The following is a 26,457-nucleotide window of genomic DNA, read 5'->3' as shown; positions in this document are numbered from 1 at the left end:
AGGAGGCCCAGAGGAAGACCCAGGACATGCTGGAGGGACCATGTTTCTCGGGTGGCCTGGGAACGCCTTGGGATTCCCTCGGACAAGCTGGACCAAGTGGCTGGAGAGAGGGAAGTCTGGGACTCTCTGCTTAGGCTGCTGCCCCCGCGACCCGACCCCGGATAAGTGGAAGACGATGGATGGATGGATGGATGGATGGATGGATGGATGGATGGATGGATGGATGGATGGATATGGATATTCATTCAGGGAATGTTTTTCAGGTGATAGTAAGCTGATTTAGTAGCAAAATGTATGTGGTCAACATTTAGATCCAAGTCCAAAATGAAACCTGGGTTCCTGGCATGCTCTATGGTCCTCAGCTCAAGATAAGTTTTGCTCAGCCCTGTTCATAATTCTCACATAACTGGGACCAAAACAATGGTTTCTATCTTTTCTGTATTAGGCTGGAGGAAATTCTGACCTGTCCGCTTATTGACATTATGGATACATGGTCTCAGTCAGTTTAATGGTCTAGGGTCATGCAGTGACACAGATATATAGATTTGTGTGTTGTCAGCAAAGATACTGTAGGAGATAATGTAGTCTTTTGAGCTAGTCGGATCTTACAGATTTTAAATGAAAATGGCCCAAGAATTGACCCTTGAGGAACCCCACAATTCATTTTTATGCGCCCAGGGTTATAATTATCAAGTGATACATATGAGTAATACCAAGTCAGAGGTTTAAGACCTATCACTGTTGAGATGTACATCATTCACAACTTCTACCAATGCAGTCTCTGTGCTGTGGCGTAAATAAGGGATTGAGAAGCTATCAGTCAGTCATTTTCTATACCACTTCTTCCATAGTGGCTCACAGGGAACTGTTGCCTATCTCCAGCAGTCTACAGGCAAGAGGCAGGACACCATGGACAGGTCACTAGTCTATTGCAGGGCAACACACAAACAACCAAGCTCACACTCATTCACACACCCAAGGGCCATTTAGATAGACCAATTAACCTAAGAACCATGTCTTGGACTGTTGGAAGAAGCCAGAGTACCCAGATAGAACCCACGCATGCACAGGGACAACATGCAAACTCCATGCAGAAAGACCCCCGACCGGGAGTTGAACCCAGGACATTTTTGCTGCAAGGCCACAGTGCTACCAACTGCGCCACCTTGCAGGTTGATGGCAAATGGACAGAGGTAAATACAGGGCAATTCTAAAAGACAAACTGCAAGATACTGTAATTGACTTGAGACTGATGCAGAGCGTCACCTTCCAGCTTGACAACAACCCTCATTTATTTATACTTTTATTTAACCAGAAAGTACCAATGGGATCATAAATCTCTTCTACAAGGGAAAAAGTAGAAACAGTATGTAAGTATACTATACACAGATGATATAATATCTGAATGATACAGCTATTATAACCATTATTTCTAAAAGAAAAGAGTTGCATTCCTCCTTTACTTCATGAGCTAACTAAGCTTAAGATATTTTCCATAGAAGAATGGGCAAACAAAATCTATTTGTACATGTGCAAAGCTGGTAGAGGCACACCCCAAAAAGTAGTTCTACAAAATATTGATTCAGCTGGTGGAACACAAATTCTCACCACAGTTTTATGATTTTTATTTGTAAAACTTCAACGTTCAAGTGGTATAAATGCTTTTGCAAGGGATTATAGACTGTTATGTATCACCTGTATCTCACTCTGGCCATCTTTCTTTTCCTAGGTTCGTCTGTGATGCAAGTGACGGCCACGGACTCAGACGACTCCACCACGGCCAACGGTATGGTACGCTACCGGATCCTCTCGCAGACCCCCCATAGTCCCATCCCCAATATGTTCACCATCAACAGCGAGACGGGAGACATCGTTACTGTGGCCGCTGGCCTGGACAGGGAGGTCGGTGCTTGCCTTATATCTTTACAAACTGTTCTAATTAGTTTGTTGCTTCACCAGCCAAGACATCAAACTTTTTTTAAAGTTTATTGATATTGGACACGTACATTTTCCGACTTGCTTCTGTTTCTAAATGAAATGAGCCTTCAGTTCTTTTTTAGGATTTATATTTAGTTACTACATTTAGGTTTACCTGAAAATATCAATAAGCAAAACAAATAAAGCCATTAACAGTATACCCTCCATTAATTGCAGATATTTTATTGAATTCTTATCCCCAAACAAAAATGAGCTGAGGAATATTTAATGTTGGTCTCAGTGTGGAGCGAGGAGCTGAGATAATGGCCACGTAAATTCAGCACCTCTCTGCTTGTGGGGTCACGAGAGGGTTGGTTTTATAGTTCTCTTTTGTCTCATCCTCGACTTATGTGCTGCTTTCTGTAGTCGCTCACCAACCCACACACCACCAACAACATGGCACACGTCGTCCCTGCTCCATCTTCCGCTGTGGGCTGCTAATGAGGGAGGTCACAGAGGTCAACTTTTGTTTATTCTAAAACTGGGTCCAGTTGCTGTTTATCTTCACTGCCTCTCTCTCTTTCTCACTCACGTATCCACAGAAGTATCTGTTTTGTCTGTGGAATAAGGTTTTGAGAATCAAAAATGACAAAATCAGGAAATCAATTTATGTGCTGTCCATTATTAGGATTTTCCCACCCTCGTAACTTAGTTAGCTTATTTTACTGCACACATAAATACAGTGCTGAGTGTGTCTCACAATGTTTATATTCTAAGAGGTCCCACTGGTCCCTCTTCACATTAAACCTGACCAACGTTTTGGAAATTTGCCAACAGAAGAGCAAGCTTTTTTTGCTGTTGTTTTGGGAATAATTACTGTTAATATCTGAAGAACAAAAGATGGTTTTATAACAAGATAAACAATACATCAGTCCCTCTTCCTTATCCAAATTTTTTATGGAGCTGGCATGGCTTAACAGCGTGGCACATTTGTGTGACAATATAAATGAATCTAGTGAGTACGTGCCAGGGCTTTGTCCCTGTTTCCATCCTGGCACGGACGGTAGCCCTAGCAGCTGATGTGTGCAAGGAAAAAGCTCATTAATCTGGACACATCAAGCCCATTCTCGGTCCCACCTGCCTGTGATCCTCTATCTAAAACTGGGACACACCTGGGAGTTCATCCACCTGCTGTCAAGGTCGTCGACATTAACGAACACTGCATGTGCACACGCTTGTGCTCTTTAAATGCACCCAAGCAGGGGGGGAGGGGGCTGTGAGGAAGAGCTCTCTGAGCAGCTAAAGTAGTGTGTGTCATGCAAAGACATGAACATTCACACTCAATGTGCTGACAGGGAACACATGGTTATAGCCTGTGTAGTACATATATTTATATTCTGTATCCTGTCACACTCCAGCTAATCCTGCAGCAACCATCCTGCAACGGCATGCTGGCATCTAATTGGAATATTCATGGAGTAACTAAAAGAAGAAGCAGGTACTTTTGTGTTGAGGAGATCAGGGGGTACATGAAGGGTTAGGTTGGTGTCACTAACCTCTGACTTTGAAATATACCAATTATTCTTCTATTGCTCTGCACATCACATCCAACCACAGGGGACGAAGGACAGGGGACGAAGGTAACAAATCACGTTATGCTTTTGTTTTCTCTGTCTTGTCTCTTTTGTTAATAAAGGCTAGATAAGATTTACAGCATTTAGCGAAAGAATTTATAGCTCCAATGGATTTTTTCACATTTAGTCATCTTACAGCCACAAATTTTAATGTACTTTAGTGGATTTTTGGGTGACAGATCCACACAAAGTAGAGGATATTTGGAAAGTGGTAGAAAATTATGCTTGGTTTTCTAACATTTTTGCAACTAAAAATCTAAATGTTGTGCCGTGAATTTGTATTCTGCCCTGCTTTACCTTGGTATCCCTAAATAAAATGGTTCAGATGTCCCCTAATTACTAAACAGAATAACCCTGTGTGGAATTTAATCTATGAATCCAGCTACTTTGTGAAGGCCTCAGACGGTTTTTAGAGAGCATTAGTGAACAAACAGCAGTATGGAGAAGTTTTAAGCAGAATTAGGTTACCACAAACCTACCAAGACATGGTCATAGCCCTTAAAACTGAGAGGCTGGACATAGAGACCATTAATAGAGAAGCACTCTGGAGGAGCTGCATAGATTCACAGCTTAGGGAGGAGAATCGGTTAACTGCTGTACAGTTGTAAGTCATTCGATCCACATATGTTGACGGCAAGAAGAAAGCCATTACTAAAAGTTAAAGAAGTCCTGTTTGCAGCTCGCCTCAAGTTGTGTAGGGTACACAGAAATCATGGAAGAAGATGCTCTGGTCAGATAAAGCTACAATTTATCTCTGTGTTAACATGCAAAAGGATTTGTATGGGAGCAAACACGTTTAAAGCAGGGTTAAGTTATGAAACAATCTCCCAAATTTGTCAATCCATCATCTGAACATAGTGTTATTTAGGTTTGTGAAGACATAACCTTCTGTTATTCAGACAATTAGACAAGAGGTCCATAGTAAATCTTGAGTAGTCATTCATGCACTCCACAAAGCTGGCCTTTACAGAAGAGTAGCAACAAGAAAGCTATTGATGGAAAAAGTTTGCCACAAGCCATTTAGAAGACACAGCAAGCATGGAAATAAGTGCCCTGTTCAGATTAGACCAGAACTGAACTTGTCGGCCTGCATGCAAAATTCTTTGTGTGGAGGAAAACTAACACACAGTAACACGTCACATTCTGCACAGCGCCCTGAACACAACATTCCTTCTGTGAAAGATGGTGGTGGCATCATGCTATGGAAATGCTCTTCTTTAGAAGGGAATGAGAAGCTGGTCAGAATTGATGCGAAAATAGATGTGTTGAATGGGCCATTCAAAGTCCAGATGCGAATCCAATTGAGAATCTGACAACGATTAGAATTTATCAGAGCGGACAAAAAATGTCGCTGTTTTCGCATGTTTGTTAGAAACAGGCTCCAAAAAGGCTTGCAACTGTAATTGCAGAGAAAGGGGATTTTTCAAAGTATTTACTGTGGTAGGCTAGATAGGAAAAGGACCCTGTACAGATTATTAGTGAAATAAGTTGAATTCCATGCATTTCCTTCCATTTTACAGTTTTGTTTGCATTTGTTCTTACCCCCAGTGTACTAAAAGCAAATTTGCTTGTTACTCTGGAACAGAAATGACAGTTTTTAAATGAAGTACAACTCAGATGCAGCAGAGTGCAGCATGTCAAAGAGCCACAGCTGGCATGGACACTCTCCCATTGTGGCCCTTTTCCATGCCAGCAGTCTGGCAGGCAGAGCTGTTGTCTTTCATTACCCCAGGCTGTCTCAATCTCTCATGAGCCCTGGCTTGGAACTGTCTGGTGGGAGGAGGGTGGGTGAGGGGGATCATGGTGTGGTGTTACTCGGCATCAAGCCGTCCCCCCAGGGCTGTTGCCAGCTCCACATTGGACTGCCTCACCGACGATTAGGACATCTTCTTAGTAGCCTCAAGGACACGTGTGCCCACAGCCTCTATTAGGATGTGCAGAGATTAGCCAGGGTATACAGGCAGAGAACCTGCATCCTAAATGGGCCTGGGGCTCTATTGTCTCTGAGATGCTGAGTTATGTTAATTTGCCTTGTTTCACCGGAGATCCAGAGGCCAGACAGCAAGAACCATCTGAGGATTATGAGATGGTTGCTGAATGAAAAGTATTGATGCATGTAGGTGGATGTTGACTGCTTGTAGCAAGCATTTAATCAAGAAAATATCCACTCAATATCCACTTTATTATGCTTGCTGTGTACACCGAGTTAGCACTGAGCTGTGCCATTTATTGCCTTCAGAAGAAACTAAACTGTTTAATTTATGCTCCTCTGCTAAAAGAAATATGCCAATGCTTTCTGAAATTTCTTGCTTTTTGAACACCACTTTGTTACTTTTTATTACTCTAAAATTCAATTGAGCTGCTAAAATGACATAATACCAATGTGGGCAAATTTGCTGGCACTGCTGAAAGTGATCTGTAAAATAAATAAATATTTTATTGTAGTAGAATATTCAACATATAATCTGCAACAAAGAACAGCATCTTGCTGGGACTAAGTCTCCAAAACAACCATTAGATGTTATTTACATGCCAGCCTGTTATTTGGAAACAATGCAGAAAAGAAAAATTGTGCCCTACCACCACAAATGTAAACATGTGACTCTTCTGGCTTTTAAACATAAAATAACTTCCTTCTTGAGATTCTGTCTCATCCATTGCACCTCACTTTTTATTTTGTAATTTCTAGTGTACATTAAAACATGTTTACTGTTTAGACAAACATGTCTTAAATACAGATTTAATACATGGTTTCATAATTGTTATTCAACTCTGCTAGCTCAGAGCTAGGAAAGGAAAAGCCTTCATGCCCTATTTAGTCTCTTCTTTGTCTTTGGGTTTTCCCTTTTAGGGGTTGCCACTGTGAGTCATATGTCTCTATCTAACATTCTTCTGCATCTTCTTCTCTCACACCCAATTCCTTCATGTCCTCTTACACTCCCTCCATCCATAAATCTCCTCCTTGGTGTTCTTCTAGGCCTCTTGTCTGGCAGTTCCAGCCTCTATCTCTGCTATCTCCAGCTCTGCCTCCTGTCTATTCCTCAGTGCCACTGTCTCTAAACTATACAAAATCTTGTACTCCTTTCCTTTCATTCTAACTGACTCTTTTATCACACAACCCACCTGACACTTTTCCCCACCCGTTCTATCCTGATTGGACATGCTCCTTCACCTCTTTTCCCCGCTTATCATTGCTCTGGACTGTTTACCCTGAGTACTTCCTTGCTCCAGCTAACTTTCATTCTTTTCCTTTCCATGGTAAAACTCCATCTCGCTAGATTTTCCTCCGCCTGTTCCCTGTTTTCACCACAAATCACAAGTCGTCTGCAAACATCATAGTCCAAGGAGATTCCCGTCTAACCTCATCTGTCAATCTGTCCATCACCACAGCAAACAAGAAGGTGCTCAGAGCCACTCCTTGATGCAGTCCCACTTCCACATTGAACACCACTGTCACAACTACAGCACACCTTACCACTGTCTTATAGCTCCCATACATGTCCTGCACCACTGTAACATAAACTCACCGGCCACTTTATTAGGTACACCTTTCCAACTGCTCGTTATCGCAACTTTCTAATCAGCCAATCACATGGCAGTAACTCAACACATTTAGGCATGTAGACATGGTAAAGACGATCTGCTGCAGTTGAAACCGAGCATCAGAATGGGGAAGAAAGGTGATTTAAGTGACTTTGAACGTGACATGGTTGTTAGTGCCAGACGGGCTGGTCTGAGTATTTCAGAAACTGCTGATGTACTGGGATTTTCATGCACTACCATCTCTAGGGATTACAGAAAATGGTCCGAAAAAGAGAAAATATCCAGTGAGCGGCAGTTCTGTGAGCGCAAATGCCTTGTTGATGCCAGAGGTCAGAGGAGAATGGCCAGACTGGTTTGAGCTGATAGAAAGGCAACAGTAACTCAAATAACCACTCGTTTCAACCAAGGCATGCAAAGAGCATCTCTGAACGCACAACACGTCGAACCTTAAGACGGATGGGCTACAGCAGCAGAAAACCACACTGGGTGCCACTCCTGTCAGCTAAGATCAGGAAACTGAGGCTACAATTCGCACAGGCTCATCAAAAGTGGACAATAGAAGATTGGAAAAACGTTGCCTGGTCTGATGAGTCTTGATATCTGCTGCGACATTCGGATGGTAGGGTCAGAATTTGGCGTCAACAACATGAAAGCATAGATCCATCCTGCCTTGTGTCAACGGTTCAGGCTGGTGGTGGTGGTGTAATGGTGTAGGGGATATTTTCTTGGCACACTTTGGAACCATTAGTACCAGTTGAGCATCGTGTCAACACCACAGCCTACCTGAGTATTGTTGCTGACCATGTCCCTCCCTTTATGACCACAGTGTACCCATCTTCTGATGGTTACTTCCAGCAGGATAATGCGCCATGTCAAAAAGCACAAATCATTTCACACTGGTTTCTTGAACATGACAATGGGTTCACTGTACTCAAATGGCCTCCACAGTCACCAGATCTCAATCCAGTGGAATGGGAGATTCGCATCATGGACGTGAAGCCGACAAATCTGCAGCATCTGTGTGATGCTATCATGTCAATATGGACCAAACTCTCTAAGGAATGTTTCCAGTACCTTCTTGAATCTATGCCACGAAGGATTAAGGCAGTTCTGATGGCAAAAGGGTGTCCAACCCAGTACTAGCAAGGTGTACCTAATAAAGTGGCCGGTGAGTGTACTTCTCTGTTACGGCAGAGTTCCTCATACAAACCCTATCTAGTGCACTATCTAATAAAGGAGCAGAACATTTGAAAAACAAATTGGGCTAAATGGATGTTCTTTACATAATTAAAAAGACACTCAGTTCTTCAAAAGAAAAACACACCCTAACCCCAATATTCAATAAAAAAAAACTAATCTCAATCAAAAAATATTACTTTTATTTGCGCATGTCAAATATCTTTGGTTACGAGTCTCACTTTTTTGGTTTTGACACTCTCTGTTTTTGGTTGAAGTCAACGAATTTTGAGTTCTGGAAACATGAACATCCTGGGCGGGGCGAAGAGATTGTGTTGTCACCTCTCATGGTTTTGGAGAAATAAATTCCTGAAAGTGGGACAAATGCATATAATGGTTGAGCATTTTGAGGTATTTTGACAAGATATTTCTCCAAAACTGTACAGTAAAATATAAAATATTTATTCTTTTACATAAAACATGAATGTGAAAGTTGTAAAAATGTAATTAATATAAATGTTCTGTAGGTTACTTTTCTGTTTTCCTCTTATTTTCTCAACTGTTGCCAGGATTGGCGTCCTTTCTGCTCCATTACCGTAATGCGCCTTGTATGCGCGACGCTAATCTTTAAGAGAGAGCTGATGTCGGCTGGTGTGACCGCGTATTTCTGACTGTCGGCTCACTTGACCGCAGTTTTCTTCTGTACAGTTGGTGTCTCCTCACTGAAGCGACGCTGCAGGCCCTGCAGTTCGAGCGGCCGCTTTAGTCAGCGCTAACCAATAGGGAAACGCCTTACAGCGTTCGTCTTTAGGCCCCGCCCAGGATGTTCATGTTTTTAGCACTCAAAATTCCTTGAGTTCAACCAAAAACAGAGAGCGTCAAAACCAAAAGAGCGAGTCGTAACCTAAGATATTTGACATGTGCAAATAAAAGTTTATGTTTTGCAAATAAAATTTTTCTCTTCGTGAGAAAAAATGACTCATTTTAATCAAAAAAAGATTTTTCAAAAGATTTTTTTTTCTCCCCAAAATAAAATATTCCATTTAAAAAAAAATACATTGTTACAACTCTGAAAGTTTTGATCACAACTTAATATTTTTTGATTGAGATTAGTTGTTTTTTTTTTTTATTGAATATTACAAACGTTTTGACCACAATTAATTTTTTTGATTGAGATTAGTTTTTTCTTTATTGAGATTAGTTTTTTGTTTGATTGAATAATATTGAGACAAATTTACCTCCATAAACTACATGGCTGCATTTGATGAGAAAAATATTTTTTCAGTCATGAGAAACTTGAGACTTTACTTTGATTTGGTAAACATTTCTGTAAAAAGCTCTGGTGTCTGTCCACGAAGGGTTCACAAAGAAAGAAGAAAACCTAAAATGAGATAAACAACAATGGGAATCGGTATGTTGAGAATGTCAATAACTCTCTTTAACTCTTAAGAAGTGGCTTTGTTATTTTTGAAATAAGTTGTTGGAAAAATTGCTGCCATGCTCTGGTATCTTTGGCATTTCTCTGGATACAACTAAACAATTGGGAAACATTGTCTCTTTGCCTCTGGCTTCTGGTAACAAAGTGCTAAATGATGACATTTATTTATTTATTTTGTTTGCCAAATTGTCTGCTATTTGTAAACATGACAGTTTATTCATTTAGTCGCGTGTCATTTTATCCCAAAATGGTTCATTTTTCAGTATTTAAAAGTTTACAAATAGAATATTCTCTGTGAAAGTTTATTTACAAAAGAACAAGTATTGTAAATAAAGAATTTTTAAGACCTTCAGAAAACCTGAAAAACCTTATCAAGACCACTTTAAGATATTACAAAGACATTTGTTTCCTTCCAAGTGCCTCAAAATTCTGAGGTAACTTTATTATTTCTGCATATTGTAAGCTGTAGTTTTTGACTTGATGGTTTAGATGCATTATGATAAAGTTTGATCTCCATTCAGTGGGGATGATATTTACTCGTATTGTACTGTTTCACTACTTGCGACTTGCAGTATTATGTGTACTCTCCTAAAAAACGCTTTGTAAAAATTCACCTAATTTTGGTTATTTTCTAACATAGCCCTAGGTCAAACAGAAACTGATTTCAGGCCTGGGGTGATTGAACACACCAGGGTTGGGTTATAGGTTTGACTTAGCATACTTAATTAGGTTTTCAACCTAAAAATGGGCTACAGTGAATCATGTCTATTGTCTATTGACGAAAGAGTGGGTCTGGATGACTGAACATGTTATTTTGGATAAAATGAAGGACTTTAGCTTTAGTTTAATGCTTCAAAAAACATTAAGCTGTTGCTACACTGTTTGCAATACTGGTTTATAGAAAAACATGTTACGCAGGTATGAACATTAGCAAATGTAAGTGTGTTGCTTTTGATGCATTTACATTCTGAACAGCTCATGTAAATTATGTTTAAAGTTGTTGTTTTCCTCCACAGGACAGGGTACATTGCTGTGACTTCAACATTTCATTTTAGGTTTTCTTTTATATTAAAGGATCAACTCGAGCAGAATGTGAGGGAACTTGTGTTCCCTTCGCATTGTGCATGTGGAAACTTACTTTCGCTATTAAACATAGCCCGTAGATGATCGCCGATCATGAACATTCAGGACATTTCTTCCTCGTAGACGATGGGTCCCATATACTTCCAGTTTTTAATAATATATTGGACTCAATAGCATCAAGAGGGAGTGTATTTTATTAACCTAACCTCTGGTTCCTGCACTCACCTCTAAGGGTTAAGTTGCATATAGACATGCACCCTACAACAACAACACGCATCAACACCACATTTGAGCGGGTGGAGGTAGGCCTGGGGTCTTTTCACACCCCCGTTCACTGTTTGCCGTATGGGGTCGGAGGCCAGGAGAGGGAGCGGGTCTTCTGGTTGGGATCTGGGGGTCGTGGCGGTGGGCTGGAGATTGGCATGGAGGGGCTGCAGCGTGTGGTGGTTGTGTCCTCTTCTTGGTGTGGGGTTGCGGGGTTCCATTTTGGCACGGTGCTTGATGGTGTCTGCCCTGTTGCGCGCTGTGTGTTGGGGGCAGGATGCAGTTGGGGTGCTTGGAGTGTGGAGCTTGTGCTGTGTGTGTGGCTCCGTCGGCTTTTCGGGGATGAAGCTCACCTGTGGAGGTGTGCACCTTTGCTGTGGAGAGGGAATTTAGGGCATTTGAGTTCGGGGGCATGTGTTCGACATCTGTGTCCTGGTTGGGGGTGGCCCTGTGGGGAAATTCATATTGGGGTTAATTGGGGATGGGGGGGTTATGGGGTTAGGATCGGAATTCAGTTGGGGGTTGGGACTATTTCATCCTGTAGCGGCTCTGGTTGGCGGGCTAATTTGGACCATGTAGATCCATCTTTTGTACATGCCCCCCTCTCCGGATGAGGATGGGGGCCGTTGGGGACTGGAGTTAGGGCAGGGGTTCGGGGTCCAGGCCGGGGTCACTCAGGTTCAGGCACCAGCCCAGGCCAGCCCAGCCCGGGTTCAGAAGCTTTGGGAGTCTGCCTGTCTCCACCACCGGAGGGAAGGGGACCACCTCCTGGGTCCGGGGGCTGGTTGCTCCTAAGGGGTATTGGCACCTGGACCCGGGAATATAGAGTATGTATGGGGAGTGAGTGTGCGACATCCATTGTTTTTCTTTACGTTGGGTGCGTGAGTGTTTTTATGTGTACGCATGAGGGTGGGAATGTGTAATTGTGACTGTGTGTGTCTGTTTTTTGTGTCAGGTTGGGTCTTGGACTGCTCCCTCTCCTGAATCAGTTTAGTCCCCACATGAAATGTAGGGCATTTTTCCTCCCCACCACACTACCTGCCAGTGGTCGGTGTCTCTGCCCGCTGGTGTGCTTGTGGTTCTCGTGGTCCGGGGCTGGGTTCATTGGTTTGTGCTGGCTCACTCCCGGTGGCTGCTTGCCGGGGCCTGAACCCCTGGGCTTAGTCAGGCCTCTGCTTGGTGAGTGATATGTCCCGGGGTCTCGGGTCTCTGGGTCCATGGGTGGATCTGCTCAGGCGTAGACGACTGCCGGTGGGGCCTGTGGGCTCATCACTGCAGCTCCCTGGGGTTTCTGCACTGTGGCTGCTGGGTGGTTCCCCTGGGACTCTCACCTGGGTTCCTGTGCTCTGGGGGGGCCTTTGGATGTCTGTGGCTCGGATCTCCTCCGTATCTGTCTCAGGTCCAGGGAGGCAAGTCTTTGGCTCCTCACACTCGCTATTGAATAGTTTTATGGAGAAACCTTGTATACACAAGCGCGCTCATTCTCCCATAGGTGTTTAGATTCAGGTGTTAACAGATACACAAATGTTCTATATTGAGCCACATTTACCACTAAATACATCTTGCATTCATTAGTACCGTGCACTTCTTGATAAAAAAAGCTGTTAATATTAATGTTTCTGCAGGTGTAGAAACAAGCAAGGTGTTATCTTGTATTCTTTTCATCCTTCTTTCTTTCTTCCATTCTTTTTTCCTTCTCTCCCCTTTTTGTTTTTGCCCCACCTCTCTCTCTTTCGTGCTTCTTATTTTTTTCCTTTTCATTTCTCTCTCTGTGTCTGTAACAATTGAAATAATCCCAAAGCAGTTTCTAATAAAGTTTATTTTATAAATATCAAGCTTTAAAGCGTTAGCTGTAATGCTCCACTTGTGAAAGTAAATCTGTTGGGCTTTTTCTTGGCAGTCAGACAACATTTCTGAGTGCTTCTCTGCCAGACAGGACATGGTTAAAAACATTTTAAATATTTTGGACAGTTCCTAACACAATTTTGGTAGTTTCTGCAATCTCCTTAGATGTTTTCTCTGCTTGATGCATGCCAATGATTTGACCCTTCTAAAACAGACATCTTTTCCACCACCACGGATGTGTCTTTTGACACGGTTGTTTAAGAAATGAGAAGCATCGCATTGCACCAGTTGGGATTAAATAACTTGTTGCCAGCTGAAACATAATCGCCCATGCAGTAATTGTCCAATTGGAGGCTCGTACTTATTTGCTTAGTTAAATCCAGGTGGCGACTATTTTTCTTTGGCCAGGCAGTGTTTTTCTGAAAGCATTCTTTGTTTACAGCATTTTTTTACACCTGCAAGAAATTTTTGCCCAGTACTGTATTTAAATTTGGTCAGAACTAGATTTTATTCGCTTTTCTGTTTTTTGTAATAGTTTCCACAAAGAATCCTTTTAGAACGCTTTTTCCTTTGTGTCTAGTTTTAGTGAGAAAGCATGACCTGCTGCAATACAAGTTTTTATTTGCACACTAGCTTTGTCTTTTTTCATCTATTGATGTCAGCAGCAGTCTGTTCAGAATTTAAGCCTAAACCAATCCTGAGTATTTTGCTGTTATGTGCAGGTGAACAGTCAATTAAACCTCCTCACTCAGTTTTCTTTTTTTTTTTTATTCAATGGTGTATCACAGCTTCTTTTATCTATGTGAGCTGTTTGCATAAATGTGGAGGCGTATCTAATTAAGTGGACTCAGGTTTACCTTCATATCTGAGTCGGTGGTCTTTACAAAGTGATTGAAAGAGCCTTCGGAGAGTGGTATGCTGTTCATAGTGAGTTTTCAATGTTGTGGGTTTTATTAAAACCGTCATTGCTTTTGTCCTTAACCCATGAATATGATGGCGCCGCAGATGGTCGCCTCGGCGTGTTGGTGCGCATTGTTTTGTTTAGTTTTTTGCTTTAAAACGGTCTTCTGTGATGGTACCCGGAGCTCTCTCACCAGAGAAGAACTCATGAACATCAGGGCTACTACACCAGAGAAGTTATTTCCAACTTTTCTGCCTACTGCTCTGGAATATTTGGACATTCTGGTCAAAGGTGCGCTCACCTTTGTTCACGCGGTGAAACGCCGGAAGAGAGGGAAACGGGCTGGGGTGCTGGTACGTCTTCGCCAGCGTGGACTACGAACACCGTTACCTGGAATATTTCTCTCTAACGTGCGCTCACTTCCCAACAAAATGGAGGAACTACAACTGCTGTTGGGGAAAAACAGGGACTTTTATTCATCGGCAGTTTTGTGCTTCACGGAGACGTGGCTGTGTGGATTAATACCGGACTCTGCGCTGCAGCTGGCAGGATTCCAGCTCTACAGAGCGGACAGAGACACGGAACTCTCCGGCAAAGCAAAAGGTGGAGGAATCTGTTTTTACCTCAACAGTGGTTGGTGCAATGACGTGACAGTGATTCAGCAGCACTGTTCTCCAGACCTGGAAGCCTTCATCATAAACTGTAAGCCTTTCTATTCCCCCCATGAGTTCGCTTCGTTCATCCTGGTCGGTGTTTACATCCCGTCGCAAGCTAACGTGCAGGTCGCACAGCGCATGCTCGCCGACCAGATACTGAGTGTGGAGCGGACCAACCCGGACTCCTTAGTTATCGTCGTTGGCGACTTTAACAAAGGTAATCTCACCCACGAACTCCCCAAATATAGACAGTTTATAAAATGTCCGACCAGAGAGGACAACATTCTGGATCACTGTTACACCACCATCAGAGACGCTTATCACGCCGTTCCACGTGCTGCACTGGGCCAATCCGACCACATCATGGTCCACCTGATTCCTGCATACAGGCAGAAACTAAAGCTCTGCAAACCTGTTGTGAGGACAACAAGGAAGTGGAGCAGTGAGGCTGTGGAGAATCTCCAGGCGTGTTTAGGCTGTACAGACTGGGATGTGTTCAGGACTACTACCAACAGTCTGGACGAGTACACAGAGGCTGTGACTTCCTACATCAGCTTCTGTGAGGACAGCTGTGTACCATCATGCACCAGGGTGAGTTACAACAACGACAAACTCTGGTTCACAGCTAAACTCAGAAGGTTAAGACTGGATAAGGAAGAGGCCTTCAGGAGTGGGGACAAAGACATATACAGAGAGGCAAAGTACAGGTTTGGCAAGGCAGTGAAAGAGGCCAAACGACTGTACTCTGAGAAGCTCCAAAACCAGTTCTCAGCCAACGACTCTGCGTCTGTCTGGAAAGGGCTCAAGCAAATCACCAACTACAAGTCGAAAGCCCCCCACTCCATCAACGACCGACGCCTCGCCAACGACCTGAATGAGTTCTACTGCCGCTTTGAAAGACAAAGGGACAGTCCTGCAACCATCCCTCACGACGCCCCCCAACAGCTGCAGCCACAATCCACCAACCCCATCTCTCCAACCTCAAGAGGGGCCTTGGCACCTCCAACCCCCACCCTGAAGTTCCCCCCCACCAGCCCCCTACCCACGCCGAGGACGGCTCTTTCCATCCAGGAGAGGGATGTCAACAAACTCTTCAGGAGACAGAACCCCCGGAAAGCTGCTGGTCCGGATTCTGTCTCACCAGCCAGCCTGAAAGCACTGCGCTGATCAGCTGTCTCCAGTCTTCACAGACATTTTTAACACCTCACTGGAGACATGTCATGTGCCAGCCTGCTTCAAGTCCTCCACCATCGTCCCTGTTCCCAAGAAGCCAAGGACCACAGGGCTTAATGACTTCAGACCCGTCGCCCTGACCTCTGTGGTGATGAAGTCCTTTGAGCGCCTTGTGCTCTCACACCTCAAAGACATCACCGACCCCCTCCTGGACCCCCTGCAGTTTGCCTACAGAGCCAACAGGTCTGTAGACGATGCAGTCAACCTAGCCCTTCACTTCATCCTCCGGCACCTGGACTCCACAGGAACCTACGCCAGGATCCTGTTTGTGGATTTCAGCTCTGCCTTCAACACCATCGTCCCAGTTCTGCTACAGGAGAAGCTCTTCCAGCTGAGTGTGCCCGACTCCACCTGCAGGTGGATAACTGACTTCCTGTCTGACAGGAAGCAGCGCGTGAGGCTGGGGAAGCACATCTCTGACTCCCTGACCATCAGCACCGGTTCCCCCCAAGGCTGTGTTCTCTCTCCTCTGCTCTTCTCCCTGTACACCAACAGCTGCACCTCCAGTCACCAGTCTGTCAAGCTTCTGAAGTTTGCGGACGACACCACCCTGATCGGACTCATCTCTGATGGTGACAAGTCCGCGTACAGATGGGAGGTGGACCATCTGTTGGACTGGTGCAGCCAGAACAACCTTGAGCTCAACGCTCTAAAGACAGTAGAGATGGTTGTGGACTTCAGGCAGAACCCAGCCCCACCTGCCCCCATCAACCTCTGTGACTCCACAATTGACACTGTGGAATCTTTCCGCTTCCTGGGAACCATCATCTCCCAGGATCTCAAGTGGGAGCCAAACATCAGCTCTCTCATCAAGAAAGCCCAGCAGAGGATGTTCTTCCTGCGGCAGCTGAAGAAATTCAACCTGCCAAAGACTATGATGGTGCACTTCTACACAGCCATCATTGAGTCCATCCTCACCTCCTCCATCACCATCTGGTACGCCGCTGCTACAGCCAAGGATAAGCGCAGGCTGCAGCGTGTCATTCGGTCTGCTGAGAAGGTGATTGGCTGCAGTCTACTGTCGCTCCAGGAACTGTACACCTCCAGGACCCTGAAGCGGGCAGGGAAGATTCTGGCTGACCCCTCCCACCCTGGTCACAGACTCTTTGAGACTCTCCCCTCTGGCAGGAGGCTGCGGTCCATCCGGACCAAAACCTCACGCCACAAGAACAGTTTTTTCCCATCTGCCACCAGCCTGGTTAACAAAGCCCAGAAACCACCCTGACACTCTCCCTTTCCCCCACACCCCCCACCCCTTTTTTGCTGACAGGACACCTGTAACCTGTAACTCTATGAGTTACATTAACGCTCAGCTTGGACTCCTGCTTTACTTGCACAATGATCACCTGCACTGTTGTAGGGTTAGGGTTATATTTACTCTCACTCACTTAAAACTGTTCACATATATTTATATGATATTGTAGATATGTTTATACTGTTTAATTTGTATTGTATTGCACCGACTACGCCAAAACAAATTCCTTGTATGTCCAAAAACGTACTTGGCAATAAAGCTTTTCTGATTTCTGATTTCTGATTTCTGGTGGAAGAATCATGCTGCGGGGACACTTGTCTTCAGCTTGGACAGGGAAGCTGTGTTATGCCTAATATTTACTGCTTAAGAAGATATTTGTCATGATGAGTTTTGAAGGTAGGATCCAAATGCAGGATTGAGTGGAGTTGATGAAAAGTTTTAATAGAAAAATAAACTTACAGCTGACCAGGCACAGGAACTCAGGCAGGTGAAAAACATAAGCCACATGAAAATCCAGGCAACAGACATGTAAGAACTCAGGACCAGACCAGGGTAAAGACACAGGGTAGGTAACGAGGTGTTAACGGAAGGAACCAGTGATGAACAATGCAAACCAGAGAGCTTATAAACTGAGGGGAATGAAGTGAGAACCAATAGAGCAGGGAGACAGGCAATCAGGAGGAATCTGTAACAGGTGTTGATCAGGGCTGCAGGGAGAAAGAGGGAATGTGACCAATTAACAAGATAAGCACAGAACTGAAGGTAAACAAGGGACCAGACTGAATGACAAAACTAAAGGAAACCAGATCTAAGGGAAATAAAAACAAACACAACCCTGACATAGATCCTGACAGAAAATCTTGTCCTAAAAAAATAGCTAAAAGAGCATCAGTTCCATTTGCAAAAGAGCCAGATTTGTACCATTCTTGAACTGCGGTAGGTGGGGCCGCAATTTGACCCAGTGCCACTTTGGAAACCCTTAAACTAAACATATAGACATAGTTACATGATGGTTAAGCTCAAATCATAGTCATGCGTTAGAATGGCACAGTCAAAGCACAGAGCTAAATACAATTAAGAATCTGTGGTAAGACTTACAAATTGCTGTCCAGAGACCTCCTTTGTCCAGTGTGATTGAGTTTGAGTTATTTTGTGAAGAGTAATATAAAATCTTGTTTCCTGAAGTTTGTGGTTCCAATGTGTCAAAAAGTATATATCTTTAAGGCACAGTGATTTGAGTACTTGCTGTATAAACAAAAAAAAAAGAGAATGCCCAGAAAAAAAATATTCATAGCCACCATGGAATTTTGTTTTACCCAACAAACTTTTAATTAAATGAATTAAAATTGTTAACATTATTGTATATATAAGTGCTCAGAGCAAGGCTAGGTTGATGAGGTCAGTGACTTATGGGGTCACTGAAGTTGACAGAGGGAATGAAAGAAGGGAGCAGAGAGTATTGGACCATTTGACGCAGATTACAAGTGACAAGCCAATGAGTGTGGTCAGTGGGTGCCTAGCAAGCCAGAACAAAATTCACCCAATTTAAGACAGCAGCAAGTCTTACTCATCTAGTCTGCAAGTTTTTACCCTCCCTGAGTAGTCCTTTACAGACACACTTAGTTGAGTTAATTTTTCACCTCTCGATGTCTTGCTGCCAGAAAGCCATTACTCTCCACTTGGATTTCACCAGCTCACATCAACATTAAATCCCCTTTCTTTTTGTTTGTTTTTTGTTTTTTTGCTAACAAAGTCCCACTGGAGCTCATTCATTTGCGTATTAAGAGCAACCAGCTATTTCCACCTGACCTGACAGCTGCTCTGCTGGGCAATTTTAGAAGCCAACACTGGTAACGTAAAGCCATTTGCCAGTATTTGTATTCAGTCTCTTGGACGGTGAGCTGTCTAATTTGGGCTGTGTGAAAAGGGATTGGGGTTTTTATGGTTGGTAGAGCTCTGCATGCAGATGTTTCTCTGGTCTCTGATGGCTCATTGCTTGTGCAGATTAAGTTTGGTCTGGACTGTTGCTGTTTGGTTGTGAGCTGTGTCTCCTGCCAGTGGTGGACTTTAATCTGACAGAGAGATTTTCTGTTCAGCACTTCTGTTGTACTCATTAGAGGGCCCTTTTGGACAGGGGAGAGTGTTTCTGTGCTTGTACGTTTGATGTGTATAAACACATGTACACTGAGTGCTTTTACGTGTCTGAGTCCCACCTGTTCCCACTCACCGCAGGGTTAATGGATACATATGTGTGCAGTAGGAGGGCCGTAAACTTGTAACTACTCTCAGATGGGTGACATAACCCCAGGAAGGCAGGAAGGCACGCACTGGCAGCATGCCCCCCCCCTCGTACAACAGCACCACCTACTGGCTCAGTTTCTCTTTATCTGACCTGAGGATGACGCATTCATCAAAGCTCCAGCCTGTTAGCTACTCATAACCATCTGCTGCTATTTTAAGATTGATGCATGTGCAGGATCTCAATGAGTCTGCAGAGATGCACATTCAGTGGGGGGTTCTGTTTACTGAGGCAGTGGATGAGGTGAGATGGTATTGATATTTCATTATGAATCTAATAAAGGGCAGCCAGTATTGAGTTTTCATTAATAGGGCTGGTTTGGTGCAGATTACCATGTCCACGCACTTCATAATGACTCGGAGAGATGCTGAACGGCACCAGCTGGGGGCTTTAACTGGCCTCGGAGCTCAGACTGTTCTCCCAATCAGCCGCATCCCTTTAGTATTAAAAAGAAACGGAGCGAGACAAAGAGATAAAGGCAAAGAGACAGGCTGAGAAGCGGCACACAGAGAAACACTGAACAGCCAAGACGTGATAAAAAACATTCAAGAGATCAAAAGAAGCTGAGAATGTGCATTACCAAAAGAACACAATAACCCAGAGGGAAGAAAAAAGACACAACCTAAAGAATTAAATCAGCCTACAATGCAAGACGCATTATTTACCAGATCTGTAACTACCAGACCTCTGCTTGGGTTTATTGTTGTTTCTTTAAGAAATCAAAAGTGCCACTGGACTTCAAGTCATTAGAGAGTGTGGTCCCAGATGAATGTGCTAAAGCTTGCACAGCAACAAACAGACATTAGACCATCACTAAGATTCATTGTGGATGTTGAACAAAGGAGCGGGCCCCATGGAGTGAATGGTGGCCTGTCCTTGATTTCCATTCTCTCTCTCACTTCCTTTCTTTTCTATGGCAGAATGAAGCCAAATGGATTTATAGGAATAAAACAAACCCACAAAGCAGAGAGGATAATTTACGGCCAATATGGACACACACAGACACACACACACACACACACACACACACACACACACACACACACACACACAATAACTAAGAAGGTGGTGAATCTAAGGACAGCCTGAACTTTCAGCACCACGGACAGAGCCAGTCAGTGGGGACGCTCATGCTCTGCCTTAATGGTATCGCTTCATTTTTATTCAGCTGCATTTAAACGATGTTTAACATTTCATGTTTCTTCTGCCTGTTTTCCTGTTATGCTCCAGCTATGCTAGAGAGTAGGTTCTTTCATTAGTCTCTCATCAACACAAATTATGAATAATGTTGCATATTATATTCCAGCCTCAGACACACTATTCTCACTGCAGTCCTCATTTTAAACAGTAGATGTCACTACAGAGAAAATAAGCCTGTATTAAAAGAGTTGCAGCAGAAGAAGAACAAAGAGAAAGCGCTTTCTTCATATGCAACTCTTAACCTCACGATCACATCTTCACTTTTTAAGTAATTTTTATGCAACATTTTGCAGAGAATATTCCTTATGTTATGTAGATTGGATAAACGTAAAAAAGAAACATAAAAGATTGTAAGAACTTAACTTAGTTTACTTGTTTAAAGTTATTATTAATTAACCATATACAGATTTAGTAGTATCCGGATTATAAGGAAGAACAAAGCAAAGAACCACAAAACACAACTTCTACTGCTATGAATTATATGTTATATCTCTGAAATAATAAATGAAGTTTTTGAGTGTTACTATTTGACTGATCAAACTCTACTTGTCATTTGGAGCTTATTGGACTCTAGAAAGAGGAACCCACCTTATGTCAGGTTGGAAACATGTCATTACTCACTGTAACAAATGATCTCCAGTAGACAGGGGGTCCAGGAATCCACTCCATTTCTCTGTCTGGTGGACAGTGAACCTCGGCACACAGTTCCTTCAGCCTTCGCCTCACAGATGGCAAGATGCTGCCACTCTCAACACGGGTGTCAGGCAGCTCAGGTCATCTAGGTCACACCGAGACAAGTTGTTAACTTTGTTACTGAGTGGACATGATCTCAACAGTCTCTTCAGCAGTAACAAACAGACAAACATATTTCCAGTCTTGCTTGGTTTGGCTAGAAGCTTCACTGCCTCAGTGAAAGGAAGCACAACAACAGTCTCTGTATGTAGGTCACCTGGAATTTGAAGGACTAGTCTGATGCCAACACAGGAACATAGGAGGCATCAGCATTCCTCTCATGCTAACCCTTTACAGATGATTCCTTTATACTTCCTATTTCTTAACAAGAAAGAGGGCATTTCTCTCAAGGTGCCAGAAAATATCCCATGCTCCTCAAATCACCACAAAGAACATCACCTCTCAATGGAGATTATTTAATGACTGATATTGTACTGATGGTCAACCACTGAATTAAACCAGTTCACTTCATTGATTAAAACACCACATCCCCATTAAAGTGTAACACAATCATTTAGATACATTAAATCTACAGCCAATCACAAAATAATGTAACTTTCCAGATTACTCACTTAGAAAAATGCAATGAACTCTAATACATGCGGTCATCCATTCATTGTATCTAACTAATTATGGTGGAGGTGTTGGGGTTGGGGGACTAACTGCGTAGCTGTCATTTGTCTATAGATGTCATTCTTGAGGCCAGAAACAGCAGGCATAATTCCGACATTATTTTGCAGCCTGTGGTGCAGCACACTCTAGAGCCCCTCCCCTTCACAGTAACTGGACTAGATAAAGCCCTTTCACCTCCTTCCATTATCCAAAGCTCTCCTGTGCATCGTAAAGTGGCGGCACCTTCATTAAAATGAGTGATGATCCAGGTCTGTTCCCACAGCAGAGAGCCAAGAATTTTAGACATTAATGAATGGGTCTTTTACCAACTCATTGTTTCCCCTCTTTAACTTTTTGTGTTTGTTTCTCTTTGTTTATTCTACTCTTTGCTGTGTGATTTTGAGCAGGTGAGTTGTTCCATTTACACAGTTGTCCCAGTAAACGTTACCTCATAAACGAAAGGATTATCTGCATGCCATGCAAGGCTGGGATTTGGGCAAAATTCACTGATTTGCAGTCCATATGCCTTTGGTCATCAGTGTCTCAGTGGATGATATTTAGTTTCCTTTCTGAATCCAGTGTCTATTTATTGCAAGATCACCAATTACTGAACATGATCTCTGTTTCTGTTCACAGAAAGTGTCGCAGTACACCATTATAGTCCAAGCTACAGATATGGAGGGCAATCTGAACTTTGGGCTCTCCAACACGGCTACCGCTCTCATATCTATCACCGACATCAACGACAACCCACCAGAACTGACAGTCAGGACGGTGAGTCCCATTTGTACCTCTGATTGATACATTATGCACCACCCACTGCACTTATTGGTAGCCCTGGTAAGGATATGAAGAGCCCTAAAATAAATGGATATTCCATTGCCGTAGCATAATCTAACATGGAAAAATGTAGAAAAATAATCCCTTTAATTTAAGTACATTTATTCATTGGGAAACATCACTGGTAACAGTTTCTATTAAATCAATACAGCTGAAGCATTGTTTGTAAATCACACTTCACTTTTTAAGTTGCTCACATAAATTGATAATGTGCAGCCTTCCCTTTTACCAAATATGAAATTACACAGAATCCAGTTTGTCTTAGTCACTCTTCAAAATGAGAAAGACACAAATGTGTCATTCAGATAAGACAGATGTGTGTTGATCTTCATAAATCATGAACATGTATTCAAGTTTATCATACCACCAGTGCTACAGACCTACAACAAAGGTTGGCATCTCCATGCTCCCCATAGCAATCATTTTGTTGCTTGTACACACCTTTACCAGGGGTGGAAATAATTTTGGTGGGTCCTCTATTTCTAATTGATTACTTTTGCAATTTGTACTAGCTGGATTAAAGCAGTAAGTGAACATCTATGGTTTTGTATAATGAAATCGAGGTTTTCTATCATGTACACCTCCCAACATAACCCTTATTGCTTATCAGTTATAATTTGTAGAATTGAAAAGTATTTTTTATATTCTATCTTTCAGGGCACAAAAGCACAAACAATACTCTGAACTGCCACTTTCCTTTAATGATATATCATGTTGTAAAAATTGATATGGCCTAATATTTACATATATATTTATAACACAGTAAACCAGACACCCAGCTGTATTGTGTAGTTATTGCTTTTCCTTCTACTGATGGCACATGAACAGTGCAGGTCACATTTATTTATTAGCAGTGGATTTGAGCTGGTTTTCCACATATTCAGTCTTTGTTTTACACTAAACCCAGCTTGATGTTTGTAGACAAAAAGCTCAGTCTCAGTCTCATCTGTTGTGATTATGAATATATTTAGTATTTAATATTTGAATAAATATTATTTCAGTCTGTTAAGGGTTGTCATGTGAATACCAGCCCAATAAGGTGGTGGTATTAGGAAAAAAACTGAAAGGGATGAGCCAAGCTCTGGCATTATTGAACAGCAAAACTCTGTATACACACAGAATGAATTCACAATTTTTTTTAAAATACAAGAATTTATTAACAAAAATAAGTTAACCCAACTAAACTAAACTACCAAGCAAAATGAAATAATAAGGAAGATGAATGGGCTATAAACAAGTGCATCAAAGATAGTTATAAACCATGACCGAAAGAGTGATGCAACATTACTATGCAATGTTATTTATGTATGAGAACCAAGGATTATCTTGAAGAATCTGGAAATGAAGTTACATTAGTCTTGGAATTAACTTAGGTAATAATTGGTTTACCTTCAAACAACCATTCACAATACAAGATCAGATAAAACCTTATTTTAATAAAATAATATTTTAAAGAATGATTTGCTGAATAAAACCAACCTTCTGATTGACTAATTCTCAATGGTGTTTAATTAGCTGCCTTTATTTATTAAACTAATATTTAAGGAAATATTATTTTGAATAAGAACCAAACCTTTTGGATAAGTGGTTCTTAATGGTGTTTAATTAGTTATCACATTTAGTAAAATAATATTTAATAATATTTAGGTAAATATTATGTAGTAAACTGGAAACTTACAACCTTTCTGGGTAAATGATCTTCAGCTGACTCATAAACTGGGCGAGCACATGTTCTTAGCCCTCAGCGGTTGGGGCTAACAAAAGAAGCTTATAGCTGGTTACCAGAATCAAACACCTTTTACGTGAACCACGCTGAGGAGAAGTTGTCCTGGGCGTTGAGGAAAACATCCATGTGTGGGTAAACAAAGGGTTAACTTGCAGCTAAGCTCTGTAGCTGTGGGGTGGGCGGCTCGTTCTGCCAGGCGGAATTGCACACAGAGTGGCGTGCAGTGTTGTGGTCCCATTGTCCTTCCGTCAGATTAGGAGAACCGCTCCACTCGGCATTGTAGAGACAGGGTTTCTGCTGGGAACTCTCTGGAACACAATTTGCTTCTATAGACCTCAGAAAGAAAAGTAGAGTCACGCTTGTATCCTTATTTGAATAAATACTGGATTTGCAAACAGCAATTCATTCCTACATAACTTTGTGCATATGATCTCATGATCGTATGACACTCTTGGATCCAAGTTGAAGAGTTATGTCTGCTTGCAAGCAAGGAGACATACGCGCGTGTGCCTCCCTTGTCCAGTTCCCAAGGGGATCCACATGGAAAGAGATCTGTTTGTTGGAACGCTGGGTTTTTATTCAAACAGTCACGTCACGGGAAGTCCACTCTCCTTCAGTTCCTGGCTGTGCTGGAAGTAGGTTAATGCGATTTAATTTGAAATTCCCAGAAAAATTCTTACTGGCCTTTAATGTTGTAACCTATGGCTGGGGTCCCAACACATCTGACCAAAGTGCACATTTTAAATTGAAGTCCCAGTAGCTTTTAATGTACTCTACGGGCCTGATCTTCAAACGATTTGCATGTACAAAACCACACACAAACCTGTTTGATTCAGCAAAGATGATCTACAAACGAGTGTGTGCAAAATCAGCAGAACTGCGGGTGCAACCTTTTGAGCGTATCTGCCTTCATCAATATGCAAAACATACGATAATGATCGAAATCCACAAATCCATGGGAGGACGATATGCAAATGTCATCCCTTACCACCCGCAATGCAATTTTTGCACTTTTTGTGTGTGGATTTAGCACTTTTTTTAAATGCAGGTGCTAACTGGGATGCAAAACTTTCTGCTGTCACTTTGGCCAGGAAGAGGCATAGATAGAATGACAGATGACAGGAACCTTCTGTACATGTGCCAACAGATTTGGGTTGTCAAAAATATAAATATTAAAAATAGGTGGGAATAGAGTATTCTATGTAGGATTATCTAAGCTTGAATTTGTGCCAATCACAAATTAAAGGCATGATATTTCTCCCATGATAAAACTTCATTCAACATCATTTCAGCGTAACATCGCTGTCAGTAATCATCTCCTGAACGCACACAAACCTGATCATGGCAAAACTGATCATCGCGCACATCATGCGAAAGACCCACTGTGCTTTCATGTTGATAATATAAATAATAGGAAAGAACTAAAGACATTATAAGGTAGATTCAATCCTTTGTTGGCAAACTGGATGCTAAAATCACTTTTTTCACAATTTTAAGGCAGTTTTTCCATGTGGTGACAAAGACTGTATGCTTTAGCCTTGTCTCTAAACTAGCATTATTGACAGTAACGTTATGTCATTGCAGGGCAATCAGAGCTGGATCAGTTGGATTACATTGTTTAAATGTGAACATATGTCAGGGGACGGTTTTGTTTATGCAGGTAAAAATGATTTTGTATTACCAAAAAACAATTTAAACAATCAAACACATTGTATATCATTAAAATACTGTTAAAGAAACAAAACGAATTTAGTAAAATCATTGGAAAATAATTTATTTTTACATACATAAATATTCGATTTAACTTTTTTGCAGGACGTTATTGTTTTAAAATTAGCAAAGCTATAACATACATATTGCCAACTCCTACAACAATCTATTTTTATGTTACTAATATTATGTTCAGGCTTAAATATTGTGGCTGTTTATGATAAACTCCGAACTTTTCAAACATATACTCTCAAAACAAAACAACAGAAGCCGGTGAGAATTAATAGACATATTTGTCTTTTATATTGTCAATATTGATTGTTGCGAGTAACATCAAGCAAGATAAGAGACATAATTTTGTCAAGGCAGATGACAAACCTGCTGTGAGTAGCA

General features: G+C 42.2%; 1 protein-coding gene across 3 annotated transcripts in view; it reads left to right on the top strand.

Moving 5' to 3' along the window:
- cdh4 (cadherin 4, type 1, R-cadherin (retinal)) overlaps nt 1-26,457 on the top strand; it is a 437,670-nt gene that overhangs the window by 356,790 nt on the left and 54,423 nt on the right. For all 3 annotated transcript variants that reach the window (XM_047348247.1, XM_047348246.1, XM_047348245.1), the window contains 2 exons: nt 1,730-1,902; nt 22,425-22,562. In XM_047348247.1, the coding sequence (XP_047204203.1) occupies nt 1,730-1,902; nt 22,425-22,562 (311 nt within the window). The remainder of the gene's footprint in view (nt 1-1,729; nt 1,903-22,424; nt 22,563-26,457) is intronic.

The sequence above is a fragment of the Girardinichthys multiradiatus genome, chromosome 20, assembly GCF_021462225.1.
Source record: "Girardinichthys multiradiatus isolate DD_20200921_A chromosome 20, DD_fGirMul_XY1, whole genome shotgun sequence".
NCBI classification, from domain to species: domain Eukaryota; kingdom Metazoa; phylum Chordata; class Actinopteri; order Cyprinodontiformes; family Goodeidae; genus Girardinichthys; species Girardinichthys multiradiatus.
Note: the sequence above shows the minus strand (reverse complement) of the source record. Positions and strands in the feature narration are given on the sequence as shown.